The sequence below is a fragment of the Stenella coeruleoalba genome, assembly GCF_951394435.1.
Source record: "Stenella coeruleoalba genome assembly, chromosome: 12".
Classification (NCBI taxonomy): Eukaryota; Metazoa; Chordata; class Mammalia; order Artiodactyla; family Delphinidae; genus Stenella; species Stenella coeruleoalba.
Genome location: NC_137158.1, coordinates 80977265 through 81003945, shown reverse-complemented (window position 1 = coordinate 81003945; position 26681 = coordinate 80977265). Strand labels below are relative to the sequence as shown.

The 26681-nt window shown below is 42.3% G+C and overlaps 1 protein-coding gene across 1 annotated transcript in view; it reads right to left on the bottom strand.

Moving 5' to 3' along the window:
- The window catches only part of SNX9 (sorting nexin 9), a 92641-nt gene extending 83785 nt beyond the window's left edge, over positions 1-8856 (bottom strand). Inside the window, 3 exon segments of the mRNA XM_079939135.1 lie at positions 8122-8148; positions 8150-8322; positions 8325-8856. Coding sequence (XP_079795261.1) covers positions 8122-8148; positions 8150-8322; positions 8325-8385 — 261 coding nt within the window. The 5' untranslated portion in view covers positions 8386-8856.
- Positions 8857-26681: the final 17825 nt, after the last annotated feature.

Below are 26681 nucleotides of genomic sequence, written 5' to 3'. Positions count from 1 at the left end.
TGATGGGTAACGGTTCCCAGAACAAAGTCCATTTTTCGCCTAGTTAACTAATGTCTAAAGTCACATGCCCCTTTGACTTATATGTCCCCAGTGACACAAACGGGTGACTTCTGAATCCTGCCTCTGCAGGTAATACTACTTACTCTATGACTCAGTTTTCAGATACTAAAAATAGCTTAGAAAAATTGAGTCATACTGAATAACATCCTCAAGCACTGTCTTTACAACACCTAAAAATGAATAAGATGGGCTAAATCGATCATGTGTTTCTGATAATCAAAGGGGGAGCAAAAATAAAAATACCAATTGGAAACTGAAATGCCCAGCCTGTTATTTTGATGGCTTAAGGTTTGGTTTCAACTAAAATGCTTAACAACTTTGCTTTTCCACCTTTTTCCCTCCAAAAAACAGATTAACACTTTGTGTGCAGATATTCCATTCCTTCACTTTCCAGTCTGTTATAAAGATGCTCTGACTGGGATTTTGTTCCAGCACGTATGGTAGGCTGATACCATGAACCACCACCAGACTGAAACACTGAAGTGCTGAATAAAATATTAAAAGCAAAGACACACCCAAGCACACAAACACCTTTTAACACACACTGCTGAGTCAGCACAAAAGGAAAGGATCTAGAGAGGTCAGAGGATATGAGAGCAGAAACCCTGGAAGGAAAACGTTCTGAGACAGGATTCCACCCCACGAGTCTCCTCTATGCCCCGGAGAGCCTGAGTTTGGGTCCTGCTCTGCAGGCTGCCCTGGGGAAGGCGGGAGGTGACAGGCGAACACTCCTGTATTAAGCTCGAAGCTGGACCCCAAAAGGACCTCAACATAAGGAAAAAGAACCCATTGTACAGAAGGGAACAGCAAGGAAACCTGTCTCATCTTCGACCCAGAGTAGGGGAATAAGGGAGATTTCCCCTCAGATCTGAGGTCCATATTTATGCTATAGAGTATGGCTGGAAAAACATTAAGCCAGGAATTAAAGTTACAGTGATCCCAAGGATGTAGTGTCCCCAAGAGACTGGCATAAGCAAGGACAAATTCTCTGTGTACGAATATAACTCAGTTTAGGGATCAAAACCCTTAGATGAAGTTCCAAGGAAAATGAGCAACTCACAGAAGAAAATAAAATCACAAAACGCACAAGAAAACAAGGCACCATGAGTGAGAATGAGTGGAGACAACTGCTGAACTAGACCTCAGACATTAGAACAGACACAATCAATCAATGTTTAATATGCTTAAAAGAAGCTTAAAGATATGAGCAATTAGAGAATATAAAGAATGATCACACAGATTTGAAACAAAACCAAATAACAATTTCTAAAAATAGAATATAATTGAAAATTAAATGGATCAAAGAACAGATTAGGCCCAACTAAAGAAAGAATAGTAAACTGCAGGTAGGAGTCAAAGAAATTATCTAGAATGCGGCACAAAGAAAACACGGCAGTTGAAAGTTAGGAAGTTAGATGTCTGTTGGACCTTTTCATGCTAATTAGGGTTCCAGAAAGACAGAACAGGGAAGAGGCAATATTCGTGAAATACAATCACTGGGAATTTTCTACAACTGCACTCCCCACTGTGATAGCCAGTAGCCACGTGTGACTATTTAAACTAAAATGAAAAGCACAGTTCCTCAGTCACACTAACCACACTGCAAGTTTTCCTTAGCCATGCGTGGCAGGTGGCTGCCACACGGGACTGCACAGATGTAGGATTATTTCCATTATCACAGGAAGTTTATTTTACGGAACTGCACTGGTGCAGAAGTACTGAAACATCCATCCTAAGATCCAAGCTGCCCATAAATCCCAGGCTATATAAATAAAATCCACACATGAACACACTAAGGTGAAACTGTAAGATACTAAAGACGCGGGGAAGGTCTTAAAAACAGGCAGAGGGAAGTATCAGACTATTCAGGAACAATATTAGATGGCTGACTTCTGAGCAGTAACCCTGAAAGACGGTAGGAAACAGGGGAAATAACAGAACTCCATACCTAGAAAACTATCTTTCAAGCACAGGGCAAAACCCATTTTCACACATGAGAGATTTACCGACAAAAAACTCTCCTTAATGGAAATTCCAAAGAATTCATTTCAGCCAAAAGAAAAATTATCCCGGAAAGAACTGAAATGTAAAAAGGAATAGGAAGCAAAGATATGGTAAAAGTTGATTAAATCTAAGTAAGCATTAACTGTATAAAAAACAAAAATAATGTCTAATTTGTGGTAGAGAAGACAGAATGAAAATCCTGGGCAGTAACTGTTTTGGGAGAGATGACTGGAGCCGAGCTTCTTAAAGTCCCTGTAACCCAGGAGGAGGGTAATGATAGTGAGGACTTTTGGACTTTAACGTACAAATAGTAACATATACGCTTACGACAACCAATTGAAAAAAGTGACATACAGGCATACCTCCTTTTATTTGCTTTGCATTATTGCACTTTGCAGATATTGCAGTGTTTACAAACTGAAGGTCTGTGGCAACCCTGAGCAGAGCAAGTCCACTGACACACCATTTTTCCAACAGTACCTGCTCACTTCGTGTCTCTGTCACCTTTTGGTAATTCTCCCAATACTACAAACTTTTTCATTATTATTATATGTGTTATGGTGACCAGCGAACTTTGGTGTTACTACTGTGACTCTTAATATTTTTAGCAATAAAGTACTATTTAATCAAGGTATATACATTGTTTTATAGACATAATGCTATTGCACACTTAACAGACTACCATATAGTGTAAACATCACTTTCAAACGCACTGGGGGGCAAAAAGTCCGTGTGATTTGTTTTACTGCAGTAGTCTGGAACCAACCCACAACATCTCTGAGGTATGCCTGTAAGGAACTAAACCTTCTAAAAAGTTGAGGGGCGGGAATCCTCAGTGAATCTATACGATGGTAGCCAGAAATCCAAACACATCAATAAACACAAATAAAGCAAACAAAACCCTCTAGCCACAAAGACTGCCAAACAAGACGAAAAGGTAAAATTCAGTTACAGGCTTTTATATACCAGGAAAATATTTACCAAAAGAAAGCTAGTGAAACCACATTAACTTTTAGACAAAACCGTCTTTGAGAAAAAATGCACTATAAAGAGGGTCATTTAATAATGATAAAAAGTTCAATTCACCTGGAAGATAATACTAATCCTAACCTTAGAGAGATTTTTTAAATTCACCATTTTAACATCTCTGTCAAGTAGACTAAAAGACATTAAGATACAACAGATCAAGTAGAATTAGTAAGGATACAGATGGGAACAGCATAGTTAATAAGTGTATATGGACATATACAGAAAATATACATACATTGATTAAGGAATATATATATTCTTTTTATGCACAGGTGGAACATTTATAAAAACTGACTATATACTGGGTACAAAGTTAGCCTCAACAAATTTTCAGGTATGGTTATTAGTAACAATCAGACTCCCTGATCATGATGAAATTAAGTTTGAAATCATTAACAAAAAGATAAATAGAAAAACCCTATACTTTTGGAAATTAAACACATTTCTAACAATTCATGGGTTAAAGATAACTCTTTTTATTTTATTTATTTATTTAAAATTTATTTATTTATTTTTGGCTGTGTTGGGTCTTCGTTTCTGTGAGAGGGCTTTCTCTACTTGTGGCAAGCAGGGGCCACTCTTCATTGCATTGCGGGGGCCTCTCATTGTCGTGGCCTCTCGTTGCGGAGCACAGGCTCCAGACGCACAGGCTCAGTAGTTGTGGCTCACAGGCCCAGTTGCTGCGCGGCATGTGGGATCTTCCCAGACCAGGGCTTGAACCCGTGTCCCCTGCATTGGCAGGCAGATTCTCAACTACTGCGCCACCAGGGAAGCCCAAAGATAACTCTTTTTAAAATCTCAGAAGCATGAAGTTTTTTCCAATTACCTTAAAACATAACCAATTTCTCAAGTAATAATTAGTAAAACTGATTTATTTAAAAAACATTGCCAATAACTGAGCTGTAGATGTCTATTTTCCATTGTGCATGCACACTTTTAAAAATTTCTTACTAAAATGCACAATTAAAAGAAACAAGCTTACAGGTGGAGCTAAATAGTTTTAACAGCCACCTATCTCAATGGAAAATCTTTTTGCTTTTTCAAACTGGAGAGGGAGGAATAGGGACAAGAAAATTCAACATTCATTCATGGAACAACAGTTTATCAAGAGCCTGGTCTGTGCCTGTCACAGAAGATACACAGAGGAGCAAACACACAGTCCATCCTCCTGGGGCTGACAGCACCCTAAAGGAGACAGCCACTGGGCAGAGAAACACATGTAAAACGGCAGTCTGCGCATATGATGTGACCCTGTAACAGGGGTCAGGGAGATCAGAAAGCTTTCTGTAGGAAGTAATGCTTTGAGCTGAGACATAATGTGTAAAAGAAGGTATGTAGGGGAAAAGGCCAGAGAACAGCATTCCAGAAAAGAGGAACAGCATATGCAAAGTTACAAAGTTTTTGGTGGGCAATCAGAGTAAAAAACTAATTTTCAGATGGTCAACACAGAAGCAGGGTATAGTAGAAAACTTCACAAAATTTTTATGCTTTCTCACCTATTCCTTCTTTAATAAGAAATCGGTTGACGTTCCTACTGTCATAGAATTTTTCTGTGACTACAGAAATACTGTCTAGATATTCTATTTATGAAGACACTTAAAAAATATTACTGTTATGCTAAACTGAATGTTACCATTTTCCATACTGTTAAAAAAAACTATCAAAAACAACTTAATCTTTAAGACACTTTAGAAAGATATTTCTACTCTTTTCTTCAATAAACCTCTTCAAAAAAGAGGTTTTTGCTCAGGAAAGACTACAAAGTATGCTTTCTAAACTCTTCTCGCTAATGTATATCATGGAACACTCCTGAGCAATTCACTCTTTTCCTACCGCTAATTTCAACATTCCACACTCACTTCATTCAACCAGACAAGCACTATAACACAAATATACAACTTTAGACATTGGAGATGGAAAGAAAAGTTAAAAAAAAAAAAAAAAGCATCAGGGACTCCTAGAATCTGGTTCTAATGATTACTCCTAAAAGTGACTACCTAAGCACAAAAGGATTTAAATTAGTTACCAAAGGTTAACGGTGACATGGAAATTACAGCTAAATTATATAGCTATGGATTAACTTCGTTAACTAGTTCCTTCCTGTCCCTTTTGCTATATCTAGCCCCCCCAAAAAAGAATTCCTTTCCCAAGACTTAATAAATAAATAATTTATTCCTAAGTGCACCATATGACTGTGTAAAAATACAACCTGTAGTTCCTATTAGAAGTCAAGGCTACACACTCATATTAGCCTTTTGTTGTATTTACTAAATGAGACAAGACTGGGACTCAAAGCGAATTCAGCATTCTCCTGAGTAATGATTAGAAACAAAGAACAGATAATTTCTTTAAAATGTGCAGTTACTGATTAACTTTCTTTGGCAGTGAAGAACTACCTAATTCATTTTTCTTCTAAAAGATAATTTCTTTCTATTGTGAATATACCAGTGCAGTTTTTTAAAAAGGATGATAGTTCAAAGATAACTGCATCTTCAAGAAAATATGTAAGAGCAATACATAAGAAAATTATATCTGAAGAGAACTGAAGGTATTTTCTGGTTAATTCAAAGGGAAACCCAACACTACCTAAAATATCCAGATATTGTATTTATTTCTTATCACTTAATGCTTGTAGCAGGAGCCTGAGTGCAATATGAGTCTTCAATTTTAAAAAAAGTTAGATGTTATTACTTACTATATGTATAGTCTCTCTTACTAAAAAGTACCTACCCGATTAAATTAAAGAAAAAACCCCAAACTACTCAGATGTTGGTAAGGGCAGGGATGGGAAGTGGGGGCGGGGGTGTAACAAAATAAGGACAAATTTACTCTCTGGGAACAATTAAAAAATGAGACTTTGGTTTGATGTAAGAATCATCAGGAAGTAGGAAAACCAGAGAACTGAGAAGGTTCCTATATAAGTGCTTCTCTGCTCTTCCTTTTTTTTTAAACCACAAGTGGTTTGTCACAGTGTAAATATGGAAAGGAGTACCGTGTGGAATAGTGATTATAAAGGTGAAAGAAACCAAGACTCAGAATTACTGGAATCTGCCTTTGGAGGAGTAGACAATAAAGTAGTAAGTGCGGGCTTCCCTGGTGGCGGAGTGGTTGAGAGTCCGCCTGACGATTCAGGGGACACGGGTTCGTGCCCCGGTCCGGGAAGATCCCACATGCCGCGGAGCGGCTGGGCCCGTGAGCCATGGCTGCTGAGCCTGCGCGTCCGGAGCCTGTGCTCCGCAACGGGAGAGGCCACAACAGTGAGAGGCCCGCGTACCGCAAAAAAAAAAAAAAAAAGTAGGAAGTGCTTACACATGCTTTAAGGCTTGTGCTTAGTGAGGACACATGCAATTCAAGTTTAGTACAAGAACTATTCTCCTTTCTAATTTTATAGAAAAACTAAGTTCAGGTTTAAGTATCAGATAAAATTTTCATTACATATACCAGCACTAGTTGCTAAGCTGGGTCCCACTTAAAGGACAGTCTATCTAACATGCATCAGTAGATCACGGTGCAAAATACCAAAACACTGACCACCTCTGAATAGGTATCGACCACAAACAGCTTTTAAGGTTGCAAGATGAGTATAAAATAGGATGTGTAACTGGTAATTTCTGGAATGTCTGGCAACAAACCTCAAAATCAAATTTCCTTAGAAATCCCTGGCTTAAGTTTTGTTTTTAAAAAATATCAACACAAAATGATATACGTTAAAAAAGGTAGCAAGTTCTATCACACCTAATAAAACCAAGGAAGAGCGTAGCCAATAATATATTAACAAGAAGGTAATTGTTTCAGTAACAGCAGGCAACAGGTTCCCTTAAGAATCTCCACTTTAAAAAAAATAAACACTACACCTAGGCAGATACAGAACAAAATTCCACGGACTGAAATATCAATCTGATCTTTCAAAGGGATTTGAAATTTATGAGCTTTCAAAGTTCTCTCTCTACAAAAAACAAAAACCCAACAACAACAATCTAAGGTTTTCACCAACCCAAGAGAAGCTTCGAGGTTTCAAAAGTAAATATGGTAGAGGGTGCTGATGTTTATAAAGGGGACACTACTAAAACTATTTGCAAAAATCAATCAAATAAAAAAGTCAACTCAAACCCCATCACTGGCTCATGGAGGGGAGCGTGGCTTTCCCATTACTAAGTGACATCTAGAACTAAAGAAAACGCCCCAGCCCAGGGAGCGGGAGATGGACGCTCCTGCAGACTCAGGTAGCAAGGGGTGACCGCTAATTCCACCGACAATACCGTAAAATAAGCAAATCAGCACTCCTGGCCAATTACCAAGCGCGAGTCAAAGTTCCACCACGTAATTCGGGCCTGGCCCTTTTTTTAAGCAGACACGTAATTGAAAGCAGAGTCATTTCCCTCTTTGCATTTTATTCATGCTGGAAATAACATTCAAACCAAAAAGGTAGCAAAACAAAAGAAAAAAAACAGGAAAACTGAGGGAAGTGGAGGAGCGGGGCGTTCCACTGTCGTTTTCCCTCCCCGGGAACCCTCGTTCACCGGCCTGGATTTTAAATTCTCAGTCCTCCCCGGCGGGGGTCGGGCCCCCGAAAGCGGCCCGTGGAGCCGGGGTCCCACCCTCTGCGGAAGGAGGGGACGCTGCTCCCGCGGCGGCCGGACGCGCGGGGAGGTGAGGAGTGGACTCCACTCGGGAAAGAGTCGGGGCTCCCGGCTGTCAGGCGGCTCCTCGGAGCGGGCGCCGGGGCTGCGGGAACTTCTCTCTCTCCCGGCGGCCGCGGCCCACGCTCAGGCGCAAACTTTGCAGACGGAGCCGCAAGCGGCCGGGGTCCCGCCCCGAGACCCTCCCGCGCCGCCAGCCGAGCCCCCGGGCGCCCGAGCCCCGGCCACCCGCCCGCTCCGCGTAACCCGAGCCCTGCGGGGGCCGGGTGGGCCCCGGCGCGACCTCTCGGCCTCCCCGGCGGCGCCGCCGCCCGTGCCCGCGGGCACGACCCTCCCGCGCCGCTGCTGGGCCGACCGGCCGGCCGGGCCTGGGCCGCGCGCCCCTCACCTTGGTGGCCATGGCGGGCGGATCCCTGGCCCGGGACGGCCGGCTCCTCTCCCGCGCCGCGTCTGTCGGCCCGAGTCGGCCGGACGAGGGCGAAGGCAGCGGCGGCTACGGCTGGGCCCCGGCGCGGCGGCGGCGGCGGCGGCGGCGGCGGCTCCGCCTCGGCCCCGAGTCTCGGCTCTGGGCGACTCCAGCCGCCGCCCGCTCCTCCAGTTCCCGAAACTCCCCGGCTGCGCGGCCCCCGCCCCCGCCGGCCGAGCCTCCCATTTACCGCGGCGTGCGCGGCGCGGCCGGCGGAAGCGCGCCCGGTGCCCTCGGCCGGCCCGGCCTCCTCTCCCACTTTCCGCCCCCGCCCGGAGCCTCCGCCCCGGGCCGCGCCTCCGGGCGCCCTTTGTTCCAGCGCTCCGGGCCGCGTCCGCGAGTGGCGGCTGGGGCCGGATCACGGCCCCCGGCCGCTCCCCGCCTGGCCGCCCGTGGGGACGGTGAAGGGGACTGGGGACACGCTTTGAGGGAACGCCTGCCCGGGGAGCCGAGTCCCGACCGCCTCCGGCCGTCCACCGCGGCTGAAGTTTCGGTGCGAGATGCACGGGGGTGCGACCAGAGCTCTGCGTCCCCCCGCGGGCACGAGTCACCGACGGGATCTTTGTCCCGCGTCGGGATGGCTGTGGGGCCGGTCGAGCTCTGGGCTGAGTGAAGTGAGTGTTCAATAAACAGCCGGCATGGAGCGGAGCAATGGCTTCCTAGTCCGACTGGCCCTCCGAGGAGGATCTGCCTCCAGCCTGCAGTTGACCGCGGACTGTGGTCCCGGCTGGGGCTTCTGGGCCCGGACGCTTGGGAATTTCGTTCTGAGGCGCCCCATTAACCTCCTTCTGGGCTGTTGATAAATTTAAAAACGTCTCAGGGCCCCAGAGGTTTGGGGGAGACAACAGGTTTCTCGAAATGGAAACGAGAGGTCTAAAATTTTCCATTTTCTTATCAAAAGGTTTCTCTTCAGAGTCGGATGTATGGGCTTTATTAATAAATGAATGACTTTAAATGAGCAGCAAGATTTTCACTCAAGTACAAAAGCCATGACTGGAAGACACATCTCGATGGATATATTAGCGCAGGAAATCTTGTTTTTATCATCAGGAATATATATGCATATGTTTTTTAAATAGGCAACTATCAAAAATCAACTTCAGGCCAGGAAAGCGGTATTTAATGTCAAATTGTGTCCTCTCAAAAATACTCTGACTTCCAGAGATTTCATTGGTTATGTCCAACAATGGGGTTTAAAATGGATATGATACTACAATGTTTTCTGTGAATTTTTGTGTTTGCTGAGCTCAGGGCCACAGCTATAATCATCCTAATATTCATAAATAGTTGTCTTTCTAAGTAAAAGTAAAGTTGCAGGCTGACATTCATTGACAACCTACTTGCTATGTAGTAGGCTTTTAACATGCCTTAATCTCACTTGATCCTTATAGGAAACCTTTGAGAAAGTCGTTGTTGGTCACTATTTACAGACATGAAGAAATCAAGTCTCACTTAAATAACTTGGCTGATTTGGTAATACTTAACAAAATTAGAAATGACCATAACCTTGGAACTAGCAGCTCTACTTCTAGGAATTTATTCTGCCAGCACACTTGTCTAAGTGAGCAAAGGTGCTTTCAGTAAAGCATTGTTCTATAATAACCCCAAACAGAAAGTAACCTATATGTTTGTTAATCTGACTGTTTCAATAAATATGGTCTATCCATACAAATGAAATACTAGGAAGTCCATAAAAATGCTAATATTTTAAGAGGTATTAATAAAAGTAAAAGAACATTAGGTATAGTACAATCCATTTGTGTAAAAAATATGAAAATACATTGTATATGCCTAGGAAATTGCTGAAAAGATTCACCAGAGGCTAATGTCAGAAATTTTGAATATGTATATGTGTTACTTTATCTTAAAAAACAAGTTCATATTTTAACAACTAAATAGATATCTTGACTAAGAGTACACAGTGGTATGTGGGAAAGCCAAGATTTGAACTTGGGTAATAGTGTAAGTATTGAATTTTCCTTATTCTTTTAAATTTGAGAGCTGGCTACAGCTCCCTGCCACAGTTCAACAATGCATATTTTGATAGGAAGGTGCAAAGTCAGGTTCACTCCTGTGACCTATGCCTTTCTGCATGCAAGTTCTAGACAACCCATCAGCCTAGGCACCCAGCACCAAGAAAGCAGGACCAGGGACATCCCTGGCGGTCCAGTGGTTAAAGCTCCGTGCTTCCAATGCAGGGGGCCAGGGTTTGATCCCTGGCTGGGAACTACGATCCCACATGCTGCACGTGGTGTGGCAAAAAAAAAAAAGAAAAAAAAGAAAAGAAAGCAGGAGCAGAGTCCAAGCTTTCCCTACTTGAACAATTTCTGTAACCCTGGCTTCATTTTTAGAGGTAACCAGGTTGTAAGTGTCCATCATCGGATGAATGGATAAAGAAGATGTGACACATATATACAATGGAATATTACTCAGCCATAAAAAGAAACGAAATTGAGTTATTTGTAATGAGGTGGATGGACCTAGAGTCTGTCATACAGAGTGAAGTAAGTGAGAAAGAGAAAGACAAATACCATATGCTAACACATATATATAGAATTTAAGAAAAAAAAATGTCATGAAGAACCTAGGGGTAAGACAGGAATAAAGACACAGACCTACTAGAGAATGGACTTGAGGATACTGGGAGGGGGAACGGTAAGCTGTGACAAAGCGAGAGAGTGGCAGGGACATATATACACTACCAAACGTAAAACAGATAGCTAGTGGAAAGCAGCTGCATGGCACAGGGAGATCAGCTCAGTGCTTTGTGACCGCCTGGAGGGGTGGGATAGGGAGGGTGGGAGGGAGGGAGACGCAAGAGGGAAGAGATATGGGAACATATGTATATGTATAACTGATTCACTTTGTTATAAAGCAGAAACTAACACACCATTGTAAAGCAATTATACTCCAATAAAGATGTAAAAAAAAAAAAAAAGTAACCAGATTGACATCAAACTCAGAATGACCAATGCAAATTAATGTAAGTATTTAAATAAAGGTGAGATCACTACCTGTGTTACTGAGGTGTAGTCACTGACATAATCCTCAAGTGAACCTGATCTCCAGCTCCATCTGCTACCACCCTCCTGGGGCTCTCCTCCGACGCATTGGCCTCTCACTTCCTCCTGACTCCTGACCTTCACAATCCCTTCCACGGAGAGGACCAGGACTGGCTCTGGGGCGTGTGACCTGTGCAGTCTCGCAGGGCCCCATCCTTGCGTTAATGCTCTGCCTGTGCCGTCTTTAGTTTCTTAATAGTTTTGAACAAGGGGCTTCACATTTGCATTTTGCACTGGGACTCTCAAATTATGTCGCTGATGTTGTTTCTTTGTCTGAAATACCTGCCACCCATCCACCATCCATTCCCCCTCCACCACACCCACACGCCTTGCTAACCTTCCACTCATCCTTCAGAGCTCCCCAGAACTGTCACAGCAGTTAACATTTGTCAGGGACATCTTCGCTGTCCCAAGTCTAAGTTAAGTTCTGTTGATATAAGTTTTCATGGTACTGGTTTCCTTGCCTTTGGAAACATCTCAGTCTGTAACTCGTTAGAGCGACCATTTGCCCGCCTCCCCCATCAGACTGTAAGTTAAGGAGAGGAGGCCCAGTACCCCTGTCTTGCACCTGCCTCTAGCATCACAGCAAGCTCAGAGTAAGCCCCCACTAATACTTTGTGAAATGAACGAATAAATGAATGGATGAGAGGGGTTGCAAATCACAAATAAGCAGTATACCATTTGCCTGCGTTTACTTTCAAACAACTCATAGAATCTACGAAACATGTTTGAAAACCACCGTCTCTATCATTACCTAAGTTAATGTGAAACATTACACGATACAAGTTTTCTGAAAGTTTTATTACTCGATATCGTGTTTTTTGAAAAAATAGGGCTTCCCTCGTGGCACAGTGATTAAGAATCCACCTGCTAATGCAGGGGACACGGGTTCGAGCCCTGGTCCGGCAAGATCCCACATGCCACGGAGCAGCTAAGCCCGTGCGCCACAACTACTGAGCCTGCGCTCTAGAGCCCTCATGCCACAACTACTGAGCCCGTGCACTACAACTACTGAAGCCTGCGCGCCTAGAGCCCATGCTCCGCAACAAGAGAAGCCACTGCAATGAGAAGCCCGCGCACCACAACGAAGAGTAGCCCCCGCTCACCACAACTAGAGAAAGCCCGTGCGCAGCAATGAAGACCCAACATAGCCAAAAATAAAAATAAATAAATTCATTTTAAAAAAAAGAAAAAGAAAAAATACTCTTCAGAAATGTTAATCCTCTATGACAATGTTTTATGAGGTAATGTTGATTTTGATTGCTATAATTGAAAATGAAAATGCTAAATTAAGTAGTATTTACTGGAGATGGAGTACCCAATTCATTATTTAAAATGAAATAAATAAAGATTAAATTGTATTCAAGATAATACTCTTTAGATACTCTTTAGTGTGACATCATTGAAGTGCACATCTCCTGTTTACTTTCTAGTTATTGCTTGGCGTTTGTCTTGGATGTAATTACCACGTACATGAAACGATAAAATGGCAATCCTTTCACTTATGGGTGTAAAAATGTGACCGGGGCGGTTAAATGACTTACCCATGGCCACAAATTAAGTCAGAGCGGAGACAAGAGCCCAATTCTCTTATCACAGGTCTCCAAAACATGTCATTTTCAAATTAAAAATATTTTAGGTAAGAGGTTTGAAGGGCGTTTTGTGACAGTCAAGGCAGTCACTGCTAAAAACAGGACAAGGACTCCTGAGCTGTGGTAGGAGCCACCCACCCACACTAGCAGGACAGAGGAGGTGTGGCATCCTTTCCTCTCATCTCATGGAGCCCAGCCACCCAGTGGGACAGGGGCTTCTCCCTAACTAGAAAGCTGACTGCACTCAGGATCATCATGAAGAGCCCTGGGCCAAGCTGGGAAGTAGGTGGTTTCCTCTTCTGCTTACCTTGATCACCCATTCATACCTCTTTCTTCCGTCCCTTCCCCCTCCCTAGACAACCTTCCTCAGAGGTGGTGCCTTACGTCCTGGCCCTCAGATCCCAGAACCCTGGCGTTGAGCCTGGCACAGGCCAAGTTCAGTTATTTCCTTTACAGCCAAGTTCAGTTATTTCCTTTACTCCTATGGATGAGAACACAATTGATTAGTTAAGGAATTTGACTTGCATCTGCGGACGCTTTCAGTTATAACTCGATTGCACCATCAAAAGAGAAAAGAGCTGTAGCCAGAGCAACAGAGCCGCTCTGTTTGGGCTTTGCGCTCTTTTTATTATGCCCAGGAAAAGGGAGTGATAAGTATTCCTAGGAAGCCTGTGCTAGTGACACAGCTGGTGGCGATGGGTTTGTTCAGTAACGGTTGTATGTTATGACTATACACTTAGGAAGTTAAAGCACTTTGTTTTAACTGCAGAAATTAATATTAATTTCCTTGTTGAAGCTCAGAAACTCTCTAGCCCCAAACTCGTTGCTTTTCACATTGAAAGGATCGTTTTTAAAATTCATCTTTCAAGAACTTGAAGTTTCTTAGATACAACTATGATGATTCAGCAAACCACAAGTACAGTCCCCATCCCACTTCCCTTCTCTCTTTTTTCCTTAGGACCCCAGACTTTGGTGTCAACAGATCTGGATTCTGTTACTTATATACCATGTGACCTTAGGTACATTACTTAACTTCTCTCATCCTCAGTTTCCTGAACTATAAAAAGGGGGTAATAGTAATACCTACTACATGGCTTTGTTGTATGGGTTAAACTAGCTAATGAACTCATAGGACTTAGCAGAATAAGCTCTCAAGAAATATTAGTTATAATTCTTCTTGTTTCTTTCTTATGTCATAATTAGATTGTCCTTATGTTCCAATAACTCAAAGCCCAATTAAGTGCTAGGTCATGTGGAAAGGGAATGTTGCCTGCCATTCCACTAACCAAGGAATGTTCCTGCCATCAAGCCTTCAGCCACTGCAGCTGCCCTCACCCCTCCACGGTGCGCCCTGGTGGGAATTCAGGATGGAGAACAACAGGAAGCATTCTATGCCCTGGATACTGGCCCTAGATAAGACACATATCTAAGGAATAATTTCAATGAATCCACACTCTTGCATCTTCCCATACATAAAGCACTAAAATCATTAACTTGATTAACAGACGTTAATCATTAACACCTGTTATTTGTGATTAGCAGTAATTTTTTTTTTCAGTAATCTTTTGATTTTTTTCCCAGCAAAGACTCCTATATATCCTTGTAACCGAACTCAGGTCCAGCTGCTCACCACTCAAAAATCAATACCTGAGGGACAAATGTTGGTAGAAAGGAAAGTTGCTTTTAATCAGAAAGCCAACAATCTGAGGAGAAGGCAGACTCATGTCCCCCAAAAACCAACTCTGAAGATTCTGCTGAGCCATGAAAGTTTTTAAATGGGAAAGGGGAAGTAATCTCAGTTAATCAGTGAGACGGGGGATTAAACTCCTAGGCATTTACCACTGCGTGTGGGCTTGTCGACCCCTCATGATGTTTCTTTAGATGTTATCTTCTTCACACAGTCTGTTCGTGATATTACTGAAGGGGAAGCTAGGGAAGAGGTCTGTTAATTACTTATTCTTCATTTCTACTTCTTTGATCTACGGAAAGAACCAACAGGTTAGGCAAGGTATTGTGTGATCCTAAGATTTGAAAAGTGTGCTTGGGCCAGAGATGAGCAGAGCACGGGGTGGGGGGGCGCCTGGTTTGAGGCTAGTTACAATGTAACTTTGCTGAAGTGACAAGAAAAGGGGCTTCCTTCTGAGAGCAGTTTCCTGCAAAGAGCTGCTTACAAATCCCCCCCATCAGCTATCATTCCATTTCTCTGGGATTAGGGATGAAGGTCCATCTTCTGTAACTGCTTCATGCTGAGAAGGAGCGTGGAGGTCTTAGAGTGAGATATAGAAATGGAGTTGAAGCATCTCTTTGCTGACAGTTTTAGTTGCCTGCTTGCTTACAAATACAGGCAGAACAAGCTACAATTATTTTGATGCTCACAAACAGATTATTACGAGCAATAGTGTTAATCCTATACTCTTTTTTTTAGTTAATTAATTTTTTGGCTGAGTTGGGTCCTCGTTGCTGTGCGCGGGCTTTCTCTAGTTGCGGCGAGCGGGGGCTACTCTTCGTTGCGGTGTGCGGGCTTCTCACTGCGGTGGCTTCTCTTGTTGCGGGGCACGGGCTCTAGGCGTGCGGGCTTCAGTAGTTGTGGCACGTGGGCTCAATAGTTGTGGCTCACGGACTCAGTAGCTGTGGTGCACGGGCTTAGTTGCTTTGCGGCATGTGAGATCTTCCCGGACCAGGGCTCGAACCCATGTCCCCTGCACTGGCAGGCGGATTCTTAAGCACTGCGCCACCAGGGAAGCCCTATCCCATTCTCTTAAGGCCAGTTCTTGGACTTGTGCTACCCATGGACTCAGTCCTGCTCAAGATGGAGCCGCTTATGTCATGGCTGCAGTCTGGTCATCATGCAGTTCGTTTTTTCCCTCTGGCGGCAGTTACAGTATCTGTAAAACAGTTGAGGAGTGTGCCTCAGACACTGAGTCTGGGACTCTATTGTCCTAATCATTAGCTGCCTGAGCCTGCTCCTTTGGGACTCAGGGAGGCCTGGGAGGCTTCAGTTTTCTACAAACAAGAGGCAGGGGACATGGAGGGCCTTTGTACTTGTTGGGGGAGGGGCACAGGGTTCTGCTCGGTTCCGTCCCAGCTCCTCTCTTACCTCTTCGGAGCAGTTCCTCAGATCTATCTGAGAGGCTCTCTTCCAGGCTATTGTCCTCAGTCAGGTCCCAAATAAAACTTAACTCACAACTTTCTGGTTGTGCAATTTTCTTCAGCCGACAGTCAAATAATGTGAAACTAATGTGGGAATATGAAATTGTGAAAAGTAATGTGAACAGGATGGTCACCTACTGTACATGTTGGAGGATGGGAAGAGTGGAGAATAGTACGGACCGCAGAGTCAGCCTGGGTCCGGCACACGGATATATCTTCTCCCACTTTATGAGTTAAATGAGGTTAAAGTGAACCTCAGGGGTGGCCTTGAAAATAAACAGCAGAAAGGGGTGCAACATGTGCTTTTCCAATCACAATAAATGTTTTAAGCCTTCACCTTGTACCCAGCGTTGGGCACTGTTACAGGTGTTAGAGATAAAAGTCCCTGCTCCCTTAGAACTTACGCTCTGCAGAGGGTCGGGGAAAACAATAAACTACAAATAAGTATACAACATGTCAGGTGCTTTAGCAAGTCCTTTGAAGAAAAATCAAGCCAGGCAAGGGTATAAAGAGAAGTGGGAGAGGTTATTCTATATTGATAGAAGGCTTGCCTTTGGTGTTAGGATAGCCCAAGGTATGAATAAAAATGTTGGGGTTTTTGTTTTGGCTGGTCGGCTGATTGGTTGTTTTTTTTTGTTTTTGTTTTTGTTTTTGTTTTTTGCGGTACGTGGGCCTCTCACTGTTGTGGCCTCTCCCGTTGCGGAGCACAGGCTCCAGACGTGCAGGCTCATGGCTCACGGGCCCAGCCGCTCTGCGGCATGTGGGATCTTCCCGGACCAGGGCACGAACCCGTGTCCCCTGCATCAGCAGGCGGACTCTCAACCACTGCGCCACCAGGGAAGCCCTGATTGGTTGGTTTTAATTTTTGTTTCATTTTGACTACATCACTTCTCTCTCTTCACTGTTCGGAAGACTCAATCCATGCTATAATAATGGGACATAGTGTCCAGAACTGAAGATTTAGTGGGAGTCCGATTGCTAAGATCTGAGCAGGCAGGAAAGGGCAGGAGGTAATGGCGGGAAGAGGCTGGAGGTCGGTGAGGCTGCACAGATGGCAGGGGTGGCATGGGCAGCCAGGGTTGGGCCTCAGCAGGGACTGTTTGCTCTGGGATCTATAAAAGACTGTTTACTCAGTTTGGATAGCCCTGATTCCCAGAAGGAAGGTTGGGACAGAAGCATGAAATCAGGGTAGTAATGGTAAGACTGGCGAACCAGTTGGTTTCCCAAATGAGCTCCTAGCCTCCAGGATCAATGGTGTTCCCTAAAACCTTACCCTAGGATGTCGCTTTGATTTTCTGACCTGTTACGGACGGACTCTGGTGTGAGTCCTCAGAAACAAACTTACACTCAGTGACTGGGCACAAAGTAGACAACAGTGGGAGTAGGAATAGTTGGGTGGCAAAGGACATTTTGCTAGCTCATGTGTCATTGCTCAAGTCACAGGCTATGCAGAGTTACTTTAAAGCTAAAGTCCCACCTAACACACTAGCACACACAAACACACACTCTTATATTTCTTCTTTGTGAAAGGCAATTCTAGTGACAGTGGTTGTGAGACACAAGTGCAGGACATTTGCCACTACTACCCTTATTTAGAGTCGGGTATTGTGAATTACAGCCTCTGTCCCTTGGAGTCCTGTTCTCCCCCAGGCCTTTGATCAGAAAGGCCACCGCTGCTGAGTGCTGAATGGTGAGCACATGGCCCTGGACTTGGACAGTCCTTGGCTTGAAGCTCATTTCTGCTGCTCACCAGCTGTGTGAATTTGAGCAGGTTATTTCGTCTTGATCCTGAATTTTCTCATTTATACTGTTACTGCCCTGCAGCTTACTTAGCAGATTCTGTGAAATAGTTATCAATACCTATGCATTTGGTGGTCTTCACTCCTGGGTGTCAATTTCTTATTGTGGTTCTCAGATCTATAATGAATATTCTAATATGCTGACCCACAATGATTACAGCTGTTTTATTAGTCACATCCAGGACCTGTCTTTGTCGACTCCTATAGCACTTCTGTCTTCTTTGCCTTCCCAGTCATTCTTCTCTTTCTTCATCCTCACTGTGTTTCATTTAGTCATGTGATATATTTAATCTCTTCCCTAATGTGTCTAGCATCTCTACCCTAGTTTCTCAGAATTTTTACAGGCACCTCAGCAATTTTCTGCTTCTTAAGATCATTAATCTCTGATTAAGTCAGGAAATGTCAAAATGCAAAATATTCTTTTAAGTCAATAAGTGCACAGAAAAACTCACAATTCTTATAAGCTCTGCGTTAGTTTCAAAATAAGTAACCAGTTTTATGTTATACTTTGTAGGAATGGAGACATTCCAAGCTTAAATTTTTTAAGTATTAAATAAAGAATTGTTCGGAAACACATGTGGTTCTCATAAACAGTCGCTATCTACCAGTCACCTGTCCATGCCAACATCTGTAAAGTAACGGTGTGGCTTTCAAGGGGCGATTGTCAGGTCGTTGACTGGAGTAATGCACACAAGAGGCCAGGCCCAGTGCATGGCACACGCTAGGTGTTCAAGAAGCAGTGGCTCTTTTTAGAGCTAGTTTGGTCTATTAGCTGCTTTTTATCTCATTCAAAAAATATTTATTGAGAGCTATGTGCAAAGAGCTGCGGTAGATAAACTCAAAGTTATGAAAAATGCATTTTGTGCTCCCCTAGAATTTGAAATACCACAAGGATACACCACAAGAAAGATCACAAGTGCTACCACACTCTGAGGCCCTAACATAGTCCTGGCTCTCTATTCACTCTTACTGGACAAATGTCCTCCGCTCCTTCCTAGAAACAATACTCTCATGTTATTGCCGTGAGAACCACTGGGAGAAATGCCTGTGTTTTAGAGAAGCTGTGGTTTCAGAAGTAAAAAGAGGGGAAAAGTTGTGAAAAGCAGAACAATTTAGGGGAGTCAGTCAAACCACACTGCTCCGACCTCAAACCCTAATATTCTCACTCCAGGGCTGGTGTGCTTTGCAATCATCCCCTGTCTCCCACTGGGACAATGAGAAACTAATTTAGCATGTTGTTTTGAAAATGTAATTGTTTTGGGGGAGGATTAAGGAACTATTGGTAACGTGGGTAAAACCAACCTGATAAATATTCAGTAGATAGAAGTCATTTAAATGAAGGGGAAGTGAATGATTTTGTAACACGGTTACTAACTCTGCTAGAAATCAGGTATCTGTGCTCTGAGCAGGACTGGGTCACCTGAAACAGGCATCCAAGTTCTCTCTCAGTGGGCACTGTTCTTAGGCCTGGCTACATAATTTGCAGGTCCAAGATCAAAAGGAAAATGTTCAAAAATGATTATGAATTTCAAAAGAGGGACTTCCCTGGCAGTCCAGTGGTTAAGACTCCGAACTTCCAATGCAGGGGGCGCGGGTTCAGTCCCTGGTTGGGGAACTAAAATCCCATAAGCTTTGCGGCATGGCCAAAAAAATATAAAATAAAATAAAATAAAGAACAGGGACTATATCAAACTGAAAAGCTCTGTACAGCCAAGGAAACTACCAACAAAATGAAAAAGGCAACCTATGAAATGGGAGAAAATATTTGCAAACCATATATATCTGATAAGGGGTTAATATTCAAAATATATAAGGAATTCATGCAACTCAATAGCAAAAAACCAAATAACCTGACTTTAAAATGGACAAAGGGTCTAAGTAGACATTTTTCCAAAGAAGACATACAAGTGGCCAACAGGTATATGCAAAGGTGTTTAGCATTGCTAATCATTGGGTAAATTTAAATCAAAACTGCAATGAGATATCGCCTCAGACTGTTTAGGGTAGCTATTATCAAAAAGATAAGAAATAACAACTGCTGGTGAAGGCGTAAAGAAAAGGGAACCCTTGTGCACTATTGATGAGAATGTAAATTGGTTCAGCCATTATGCAAAACAGTATGGAAGCACCTCGAAAAATTAAAATTAGAACTACCATGTGATCCAGCAATCCCACTTCTGAATATACATTCAAAGGAAATGAAATCACGATCCCAAAGAGATATCTGCACTTCCATGTTCATTGTAGCATTATTCTAAATAGGCAAGATATGAAAACAACCCAAATGTTCTTTGACATGTGAAATGTGATATGAAGGAATATTATTCAGCCATAAGAAAGAAGGAAACCCTGACATGTGCAACAACATGGATGAACTTGGAGGACATTATACTACGCAAAATAAGCCAGACACAGAAAAAAAATACTGTATGATCTCACTTACATGTGGAATCTAACAAAGTTGAGCTCATAGAACCACAGAGTAAAATGGTGGTTGCCAGGGGCTGGGGAGGGGTTGGGATGGAGAATGAGGAGATGTTTTAGTTATAAGCTGAATGTGTTCTGTTGTGATCTAATGTACAGCATGGTGACTACAGTTAATGATACTGTATTGTATACTTGAAATTTGCTAATAGGGTAGATCTTAAGTGTTCTCAACACACACACACAAATGGTAACTGTGTGGGGTGATGAATGTGTTAATTAACTTGATTGCAGCACTAATTCACAATGTATACATATATTAAATCATTATGTTGTACATCCTAAATGTAAATAATTTCTATTTGTCAATTACACCTCAATAAAGCTGGAAAAAAATTTTAATTTAAAAATAAAGCTAAAAAAAAAGAGCAAATATCTCAACAAAAGCACAGAGTGAACAACATCAGAAAATTCAGGACAGATTTAAAAGAAAAGTGGGATGTGATTAAAAAGGGAGTAGAGAGAATGTAGGAAGCAATTGATATTAGAAGTGAAAATCACAAGCATGGTCCAAATTGATGAAAGACATCAATCCACAGATTCAAGTAACTCAGCATCCCCTAAGCAAAGTAAATACACAGGAAACAGTAACGAGCTACACAAACTAAGGTCTAAAAACCGAAGATAGCAAGAAAGACTTTAGAGACTACAGAGGGAAAATTAACAAGAAGAAAGCTGATACCTAAGGTCTCAACATAAATAAGACAGCTGTCAGTGGAGCGCCATTTTTAAAGTGGCAAAGAAATCGCCTGTTAAAACAGAATTCAATACCCAGCAGCAATACTGTATAGTATAATATTTCCATTTTAACTATTCCTACTTGTTTGATTCAGTGTCATCAATTACATTCACAATGCTGCGCAACCATTACCACTATCTGTTTACAAAACCCTTTCCTAACCCCAAATAGAAACTCTGTACCCATTAAGCAATCTCTCCACATTTTCTTCTCCCCCTCAGTCCCTTGTAAATGCTTATCTACTTTCTGTCTCTATACATTTGCCTATTCTAGATATTTTATATAAGTGCAGTTATTATACAATATTTGTCCTTTTGTGTCTGGTTTATTTCACTCAGCGTAATATTTTTAAGGTCTGCCCAAGTTATAGTGCATATCAGAATTTCATTCTTCTTTATGTCTGGATGACATTTTATTGTACGTATATACCACCACATCATTCCATTTTATCTTTAGAATATACAATGGATGTAGTTTCAGAACAATAAATATAGTTCTACAATGTTTTTTTTGCCTTTTAAAAATGAGAACTGTGTCAGTATGCAAAAGAGTGAGTATAATATATATGTGCATTTTAATTTAAAATATTTTAAAAACCTAAAGAGTTATAGAAATGGATGGCAGTGGTGGTTGCACAACAAGGTGAATGTGTTTAATAGCACTGAACTGTACAATTAAAAATGGTTAAGACAGCCAATTCTATGTTACGTGTATTTTACCACAATAAAAAAAAGAAAATTTAAAAATGCTTAAAAGCTAACACCACGCAGCTTAAGAACAGAGCATTCCCAGCACTCTGAAGCTATGTGCTTCATCCCAAGTACATCCTCTGCTTTCCCTCTTTGGCGTGACCACTCTCCTCAATTTTGTAAACATATGTGTGCTTTTTATAGTCTCACTCTAGGTAGGTATCTCTAAACAATATATTGTTTATTTTTGCCTGGTTTTTGTACTTTAAATAAATGAAATATATGTTTTCTAATGTGACTTTATTTTTTTAACATGTTTTTGAAATTCATGCATAGCTATACCTTATTCATTTTCGCTACTATATGCTGTTCCATTGAATATACCACAATGTATTTATTAACTTTACTGTGAATGGACAAGTGTTGTCTCTAGTTTTTGCTGTAATAAACAGTACTATTTTGAACTTTCTTGTACATGTGTATACTTAGGCCTGGTACTGTTGGGTTCCAGAATGTGCATATTTTCAATTTTACCAGGAAATACCAATTTTTTTCCCCAAAAGGATTGTATGAGTTCTTATTGCCTCTGACACTTAGTATTGTCCAGTTACTTGATTTTTGTCAATGTGATAGGTATAATACAGTATTATAACTGTGTTTTTCATTTTTCCCTCATACAAATCAGGATAACCATGTTTTTTATTTGTTTATGGGCCATTCATATTTTCTCTTCTGTGAAATTCCTGTTTATATCTTTGGCCCATTTTTCTGCTGGGATTTGCTTTTTTCTTATTGATTCACACTAGATCTTTTTACTCTGGGAATCATCTCTTAGTCACATGTGTTACAGATCTCGATCCCAGGTGGGCTTGTTTCTCACTCTATACCTGTGGTTGAATAAAATTTCTTAATTTTAATGTGCTCCAATTATCTGGCTTTTTCATTTACAGTTTATGATTTTTGTGTCTTGTTTGAGAAATTCTTCCTTACTCTGACGTCATAATTTGTATTTTCTCCTAAAAGCTTTAAAGTTTTGCCTCTCATATTTGTGTTTGTCAGGGTATCCGATGCTCCACTGTAATAACAAATAAGCCCCAATATTTTAGGCATTTACCACAATAAAAGTTTATGTATTGCTCACCCGAAGCCCAGTGTGAAAGATCCTGATTGGGTAGCTCTCCAAGGCATATCTGCTCCAAGTGTGACTCAGGGACCCAGGCTGCTCTCATATTGGGGTTTCTCCATCTTGTCGCTTTGAGGTCACTATCATCCATCTAATTGATGGGGAGAACAATTGTTGGGGATGCCCACCAAATACTCAACCATCTTGTTAGGAGTGACGTATTACTTCTGCTCATGTTCCATTGGCCAGAAATAATTATATGGCCAATCTAATTGCAAGGAAGACTTGGAAAAGTAGATGGGCACACAGATCATTGTGGTCCCTAACAAACAATAGCTGTGCTAACATTTAGGTCATCGTGAGATTGCTTTTGTGCATGGTGGCAGGAATTCATTTTCAATTTCTTAAATATGGTTAATCACCGTTCACTGACTAGGAGATCATTTCCTCTCTGATCTGCAGTGCCAGCTCCATCACACTACATGCATGGGTTTGTTTCTGGCTTCTCTATTCCATTCGCTTGGTGTACTTTCTATCTCTAGTTCAATGCCACATTGTCTTAGCTACTCTATTTTTACAATATCATCTCATCTATTGTAGCAAATAACCCCCAAATCTCAGTGGATTAACACAGTTTGATTTCCCCACTCACCAAGATATGGGTTAGTTGGGAGTTTGGGGCACATCTGCTTTGCATAGTCTCAGGCTCTTCTACTGAGTGGTTTTACCATACCCACTGGGTCCTCTGCATCTGCCTGGCATGTAGGGGAGGAGGTAACACATTTACATCCACTTTATATTGGCCAAATTCAAGCACTTGGCCTCATGTAATCGCAAGCAAGGCTGGACATGCAGCCGTGTGTGCCCAAGGAAAAAGGAAATGGGTTTGGTAAACTCATAGCCTCTGTCATAATCACATACTGGGACCAAAATAGTATATGCCAACACTGAATATATAACCCATCTTACAAAAATTTCTCCCAGTTTCACTCCCTTTTCTCTATTTCCTACCTTGTTCATTCATTGAACGCATATTCATGGAGAATCCACTAGACCTCTAAAATAGCCCCCAGTGATCCCCTTCTCCTAGTATTCATGAGGTAAGTTAGGAGTGGGGTCTACATCAGCTCAATTTGCCATGTTTCTGGAAACTGAGTTTTAGATCTTTCATCCTTCTGGAATTTACAACTGAAGATTTTAAGCCAGAGAGGGACATGATCAAATTTATTTTACAGTAACTCTGGTAGATCTAAGGATGAATTTTAGAAGAAAGTGATTCATGATAGAGGATCAGTTAGAATGATATTGCAAGAGTCAAGATTTAAAGATGGTGAGGTATTGCAGGAAGAGGGACTCCTTCCAGGGCCCGAGAGTGGGCTCTTGTCTAACACTCGGAAATGAATTGTCCAAGGAGACACACGTGCTGACAAAGCAAGAGACTTTATGGGGAAGGGGCACCTGAGCAGAGAGCAGTAGGGTCAGGAAACCCAGGAGGGGCCATGTGGGTCGCAGTCTCGGGTTTTATGGTAATGGAGTTGGTTTCCGGGTTGTCTCTGGCCAATCATTCTGACTCAGGGTCCTTCCTGGTGGCGCATGCATTGCTCAGCCAAGATGGATTCCAGTGAAAATGATTCTGGAAAGTTGGTAGGGGGTGGGGGTGTGGGAAGCTATCAGTTATAAGGGGAATTGATTTCAAGTTGGCTCATTAGTTACCAGGGAAACCAGCAGAGGGGAATGCCCCTCGCCACCCCTTTGATAAGCTATCATAGTGGAGATGTTCTGATCTAAAGCTAGAACAATCATTAGCTGGGGCCTGGGGCAAATATGTGAGGTCAGTCATGCGAGTAGGTATAGGTGAAGTAAGCACTGCTTCGGGCAGGACAGACAGAGAGCAAGAAAACAGCCATCTTGAATAGCCTGACCATACAAGGCGGAAAGCAGGGAGCAGTGGAACGTATTTGGAACAACCGTAAAGGAACCCGATTGGAAAGCCTAGTTAATTCTCTATAGAAATTCTCATCGTTGGTGATTATTAACAGCATTTTTGCAGACATTGTACTGGGCTCTGCCAATGCAGAAGCAAAAAAGGATGTTTTGTTTAGATTAACATATGAAGGCAATTGGGTCCAAAAATTTAGTTGTCCCAATCTTCAGATCATACAAATGTTCTGTTGCCATCACAATCTGAGTTTAAATTTCAGAAAGAAAATAAATGTTTGGCAACTGATTCAAATAACCCACTTCCAACTACATCAAAACAAAGTGTTGGTGTAGTTGCTACCAGCTGCCATTTTTAAAAAATATTTAGTAGAGAGGCTTCCCTGGTGGTACAGTGGTTAAGAATCCGGCTGCCAATGCAGAGGACACGGGTTCAAGCCCTGGTCTGGGAAGATCCCACATGCCACAGAGCAACTAAGTACATGCGCCACAACTACTGAGCTCACATGCCACAACTACTTAAGTCTGCACACCTAGAGTCCGTGCTCCACAACAAGAGAAGCCACCACGATGAGAAGCCTGCACACCGCAACGAAAGTAGTCCCCACTCTCGGCAACTAGGGAAAGCCCGCATGTAGCAACAAAGGCCCAATGCAGCCAAAAATAAATAAATAAAATAGATACAACATTAAAGAAATAAAAAATGTAAAAAAAAAAAAAAAAAAGAGGGCTTCCCTGGTTGCGCAGTGGTTAAGAGTCTGGCTGCCAATGCAGGAGACACGGGTTCGAGCCCTGGTCCGGGAAGATCCCACATGGCGCAGAGCAACTAAGCCCGTGCGCCACAACTACTGAGCCTGTGCTCTAGAGCCCGAGCTGCGCAACAAGTCACCGCAATAAGCCCGCGCACTGCAGGGAAGGGTGGCCCCCGCGCGCCGCAACTAGAGGGAGCCAGCGTGCAGCAAAGAAGACCCAGTACAGCCAAAATTAAATACATAAAATAAAGTTTAAAAAAAGAAACTAACATTGTAAATCAACTACACCTCAACTAAATAAATATTTTTTCAAAGAATATTTAGTAGAGAAGGATGTTTGGTTTGCTTTATATTTCCAAAAGGGAGATTGTTGGGTGTCTAGACAGAAACTTTAGGATATTTTCTTTATTTTTTCACATAGCCAAGATTATACCCGTGGAATAATGTTTCACAAATGTGCTCGTCTCCACAACTATCAGATATTTTGGAGAGCTTGAGTAATGGCCACATCTGTTGAAGACAAGTGACTCAGTAACCTAGGGCATATGTAGAAATGGAGAAATGAAAATAAGGAGACAGAAAAAAGCCTACATGATGGATTTACCACACTGAGCAGAAAAGGAAGCCAAGAGAAAGAGATGCCTTTTGTTTTTTCTTTTGAAAACGATGAATAGTTACAGAGTAGCTCAATTTTAGGCCAACACTGTTTTGGCTGTTTATCTGTCTTAATTGTCAGATGAAAGAGATAAACATGCCTTTATTAATTTTGTGCGTGTGGAGTTCCAATAAAATGTTTAAATCACAAATTTCAACTCACAGACTACCAGTGAGCTGGGTGTCTATTACCGCAGACACTTAATAGTCTTACCCAATACTGATGTATGTTCTTTGAATGATGTTTTCAGGAAGGTATGTGATAGTGTATTTTTTGAGCCTGTGCCTATTTGAGGCCATCTTTGCTGCTTTCACATAGGAATGACAAGCTGGTTTGCTCAGAGACGTGTTCTCAAGCTATTAATAGGAACTCCTAATGGAGGTGAGTCAGACCCTCCCCGCTTTTTTTCCAGCCATCCGTTACTGTGCTGGTTTAGAGGACACAGAGGTGTGATTCAAAGGGGTAATTTTCAACCCAACCTCATCCACTCTGAAGATAG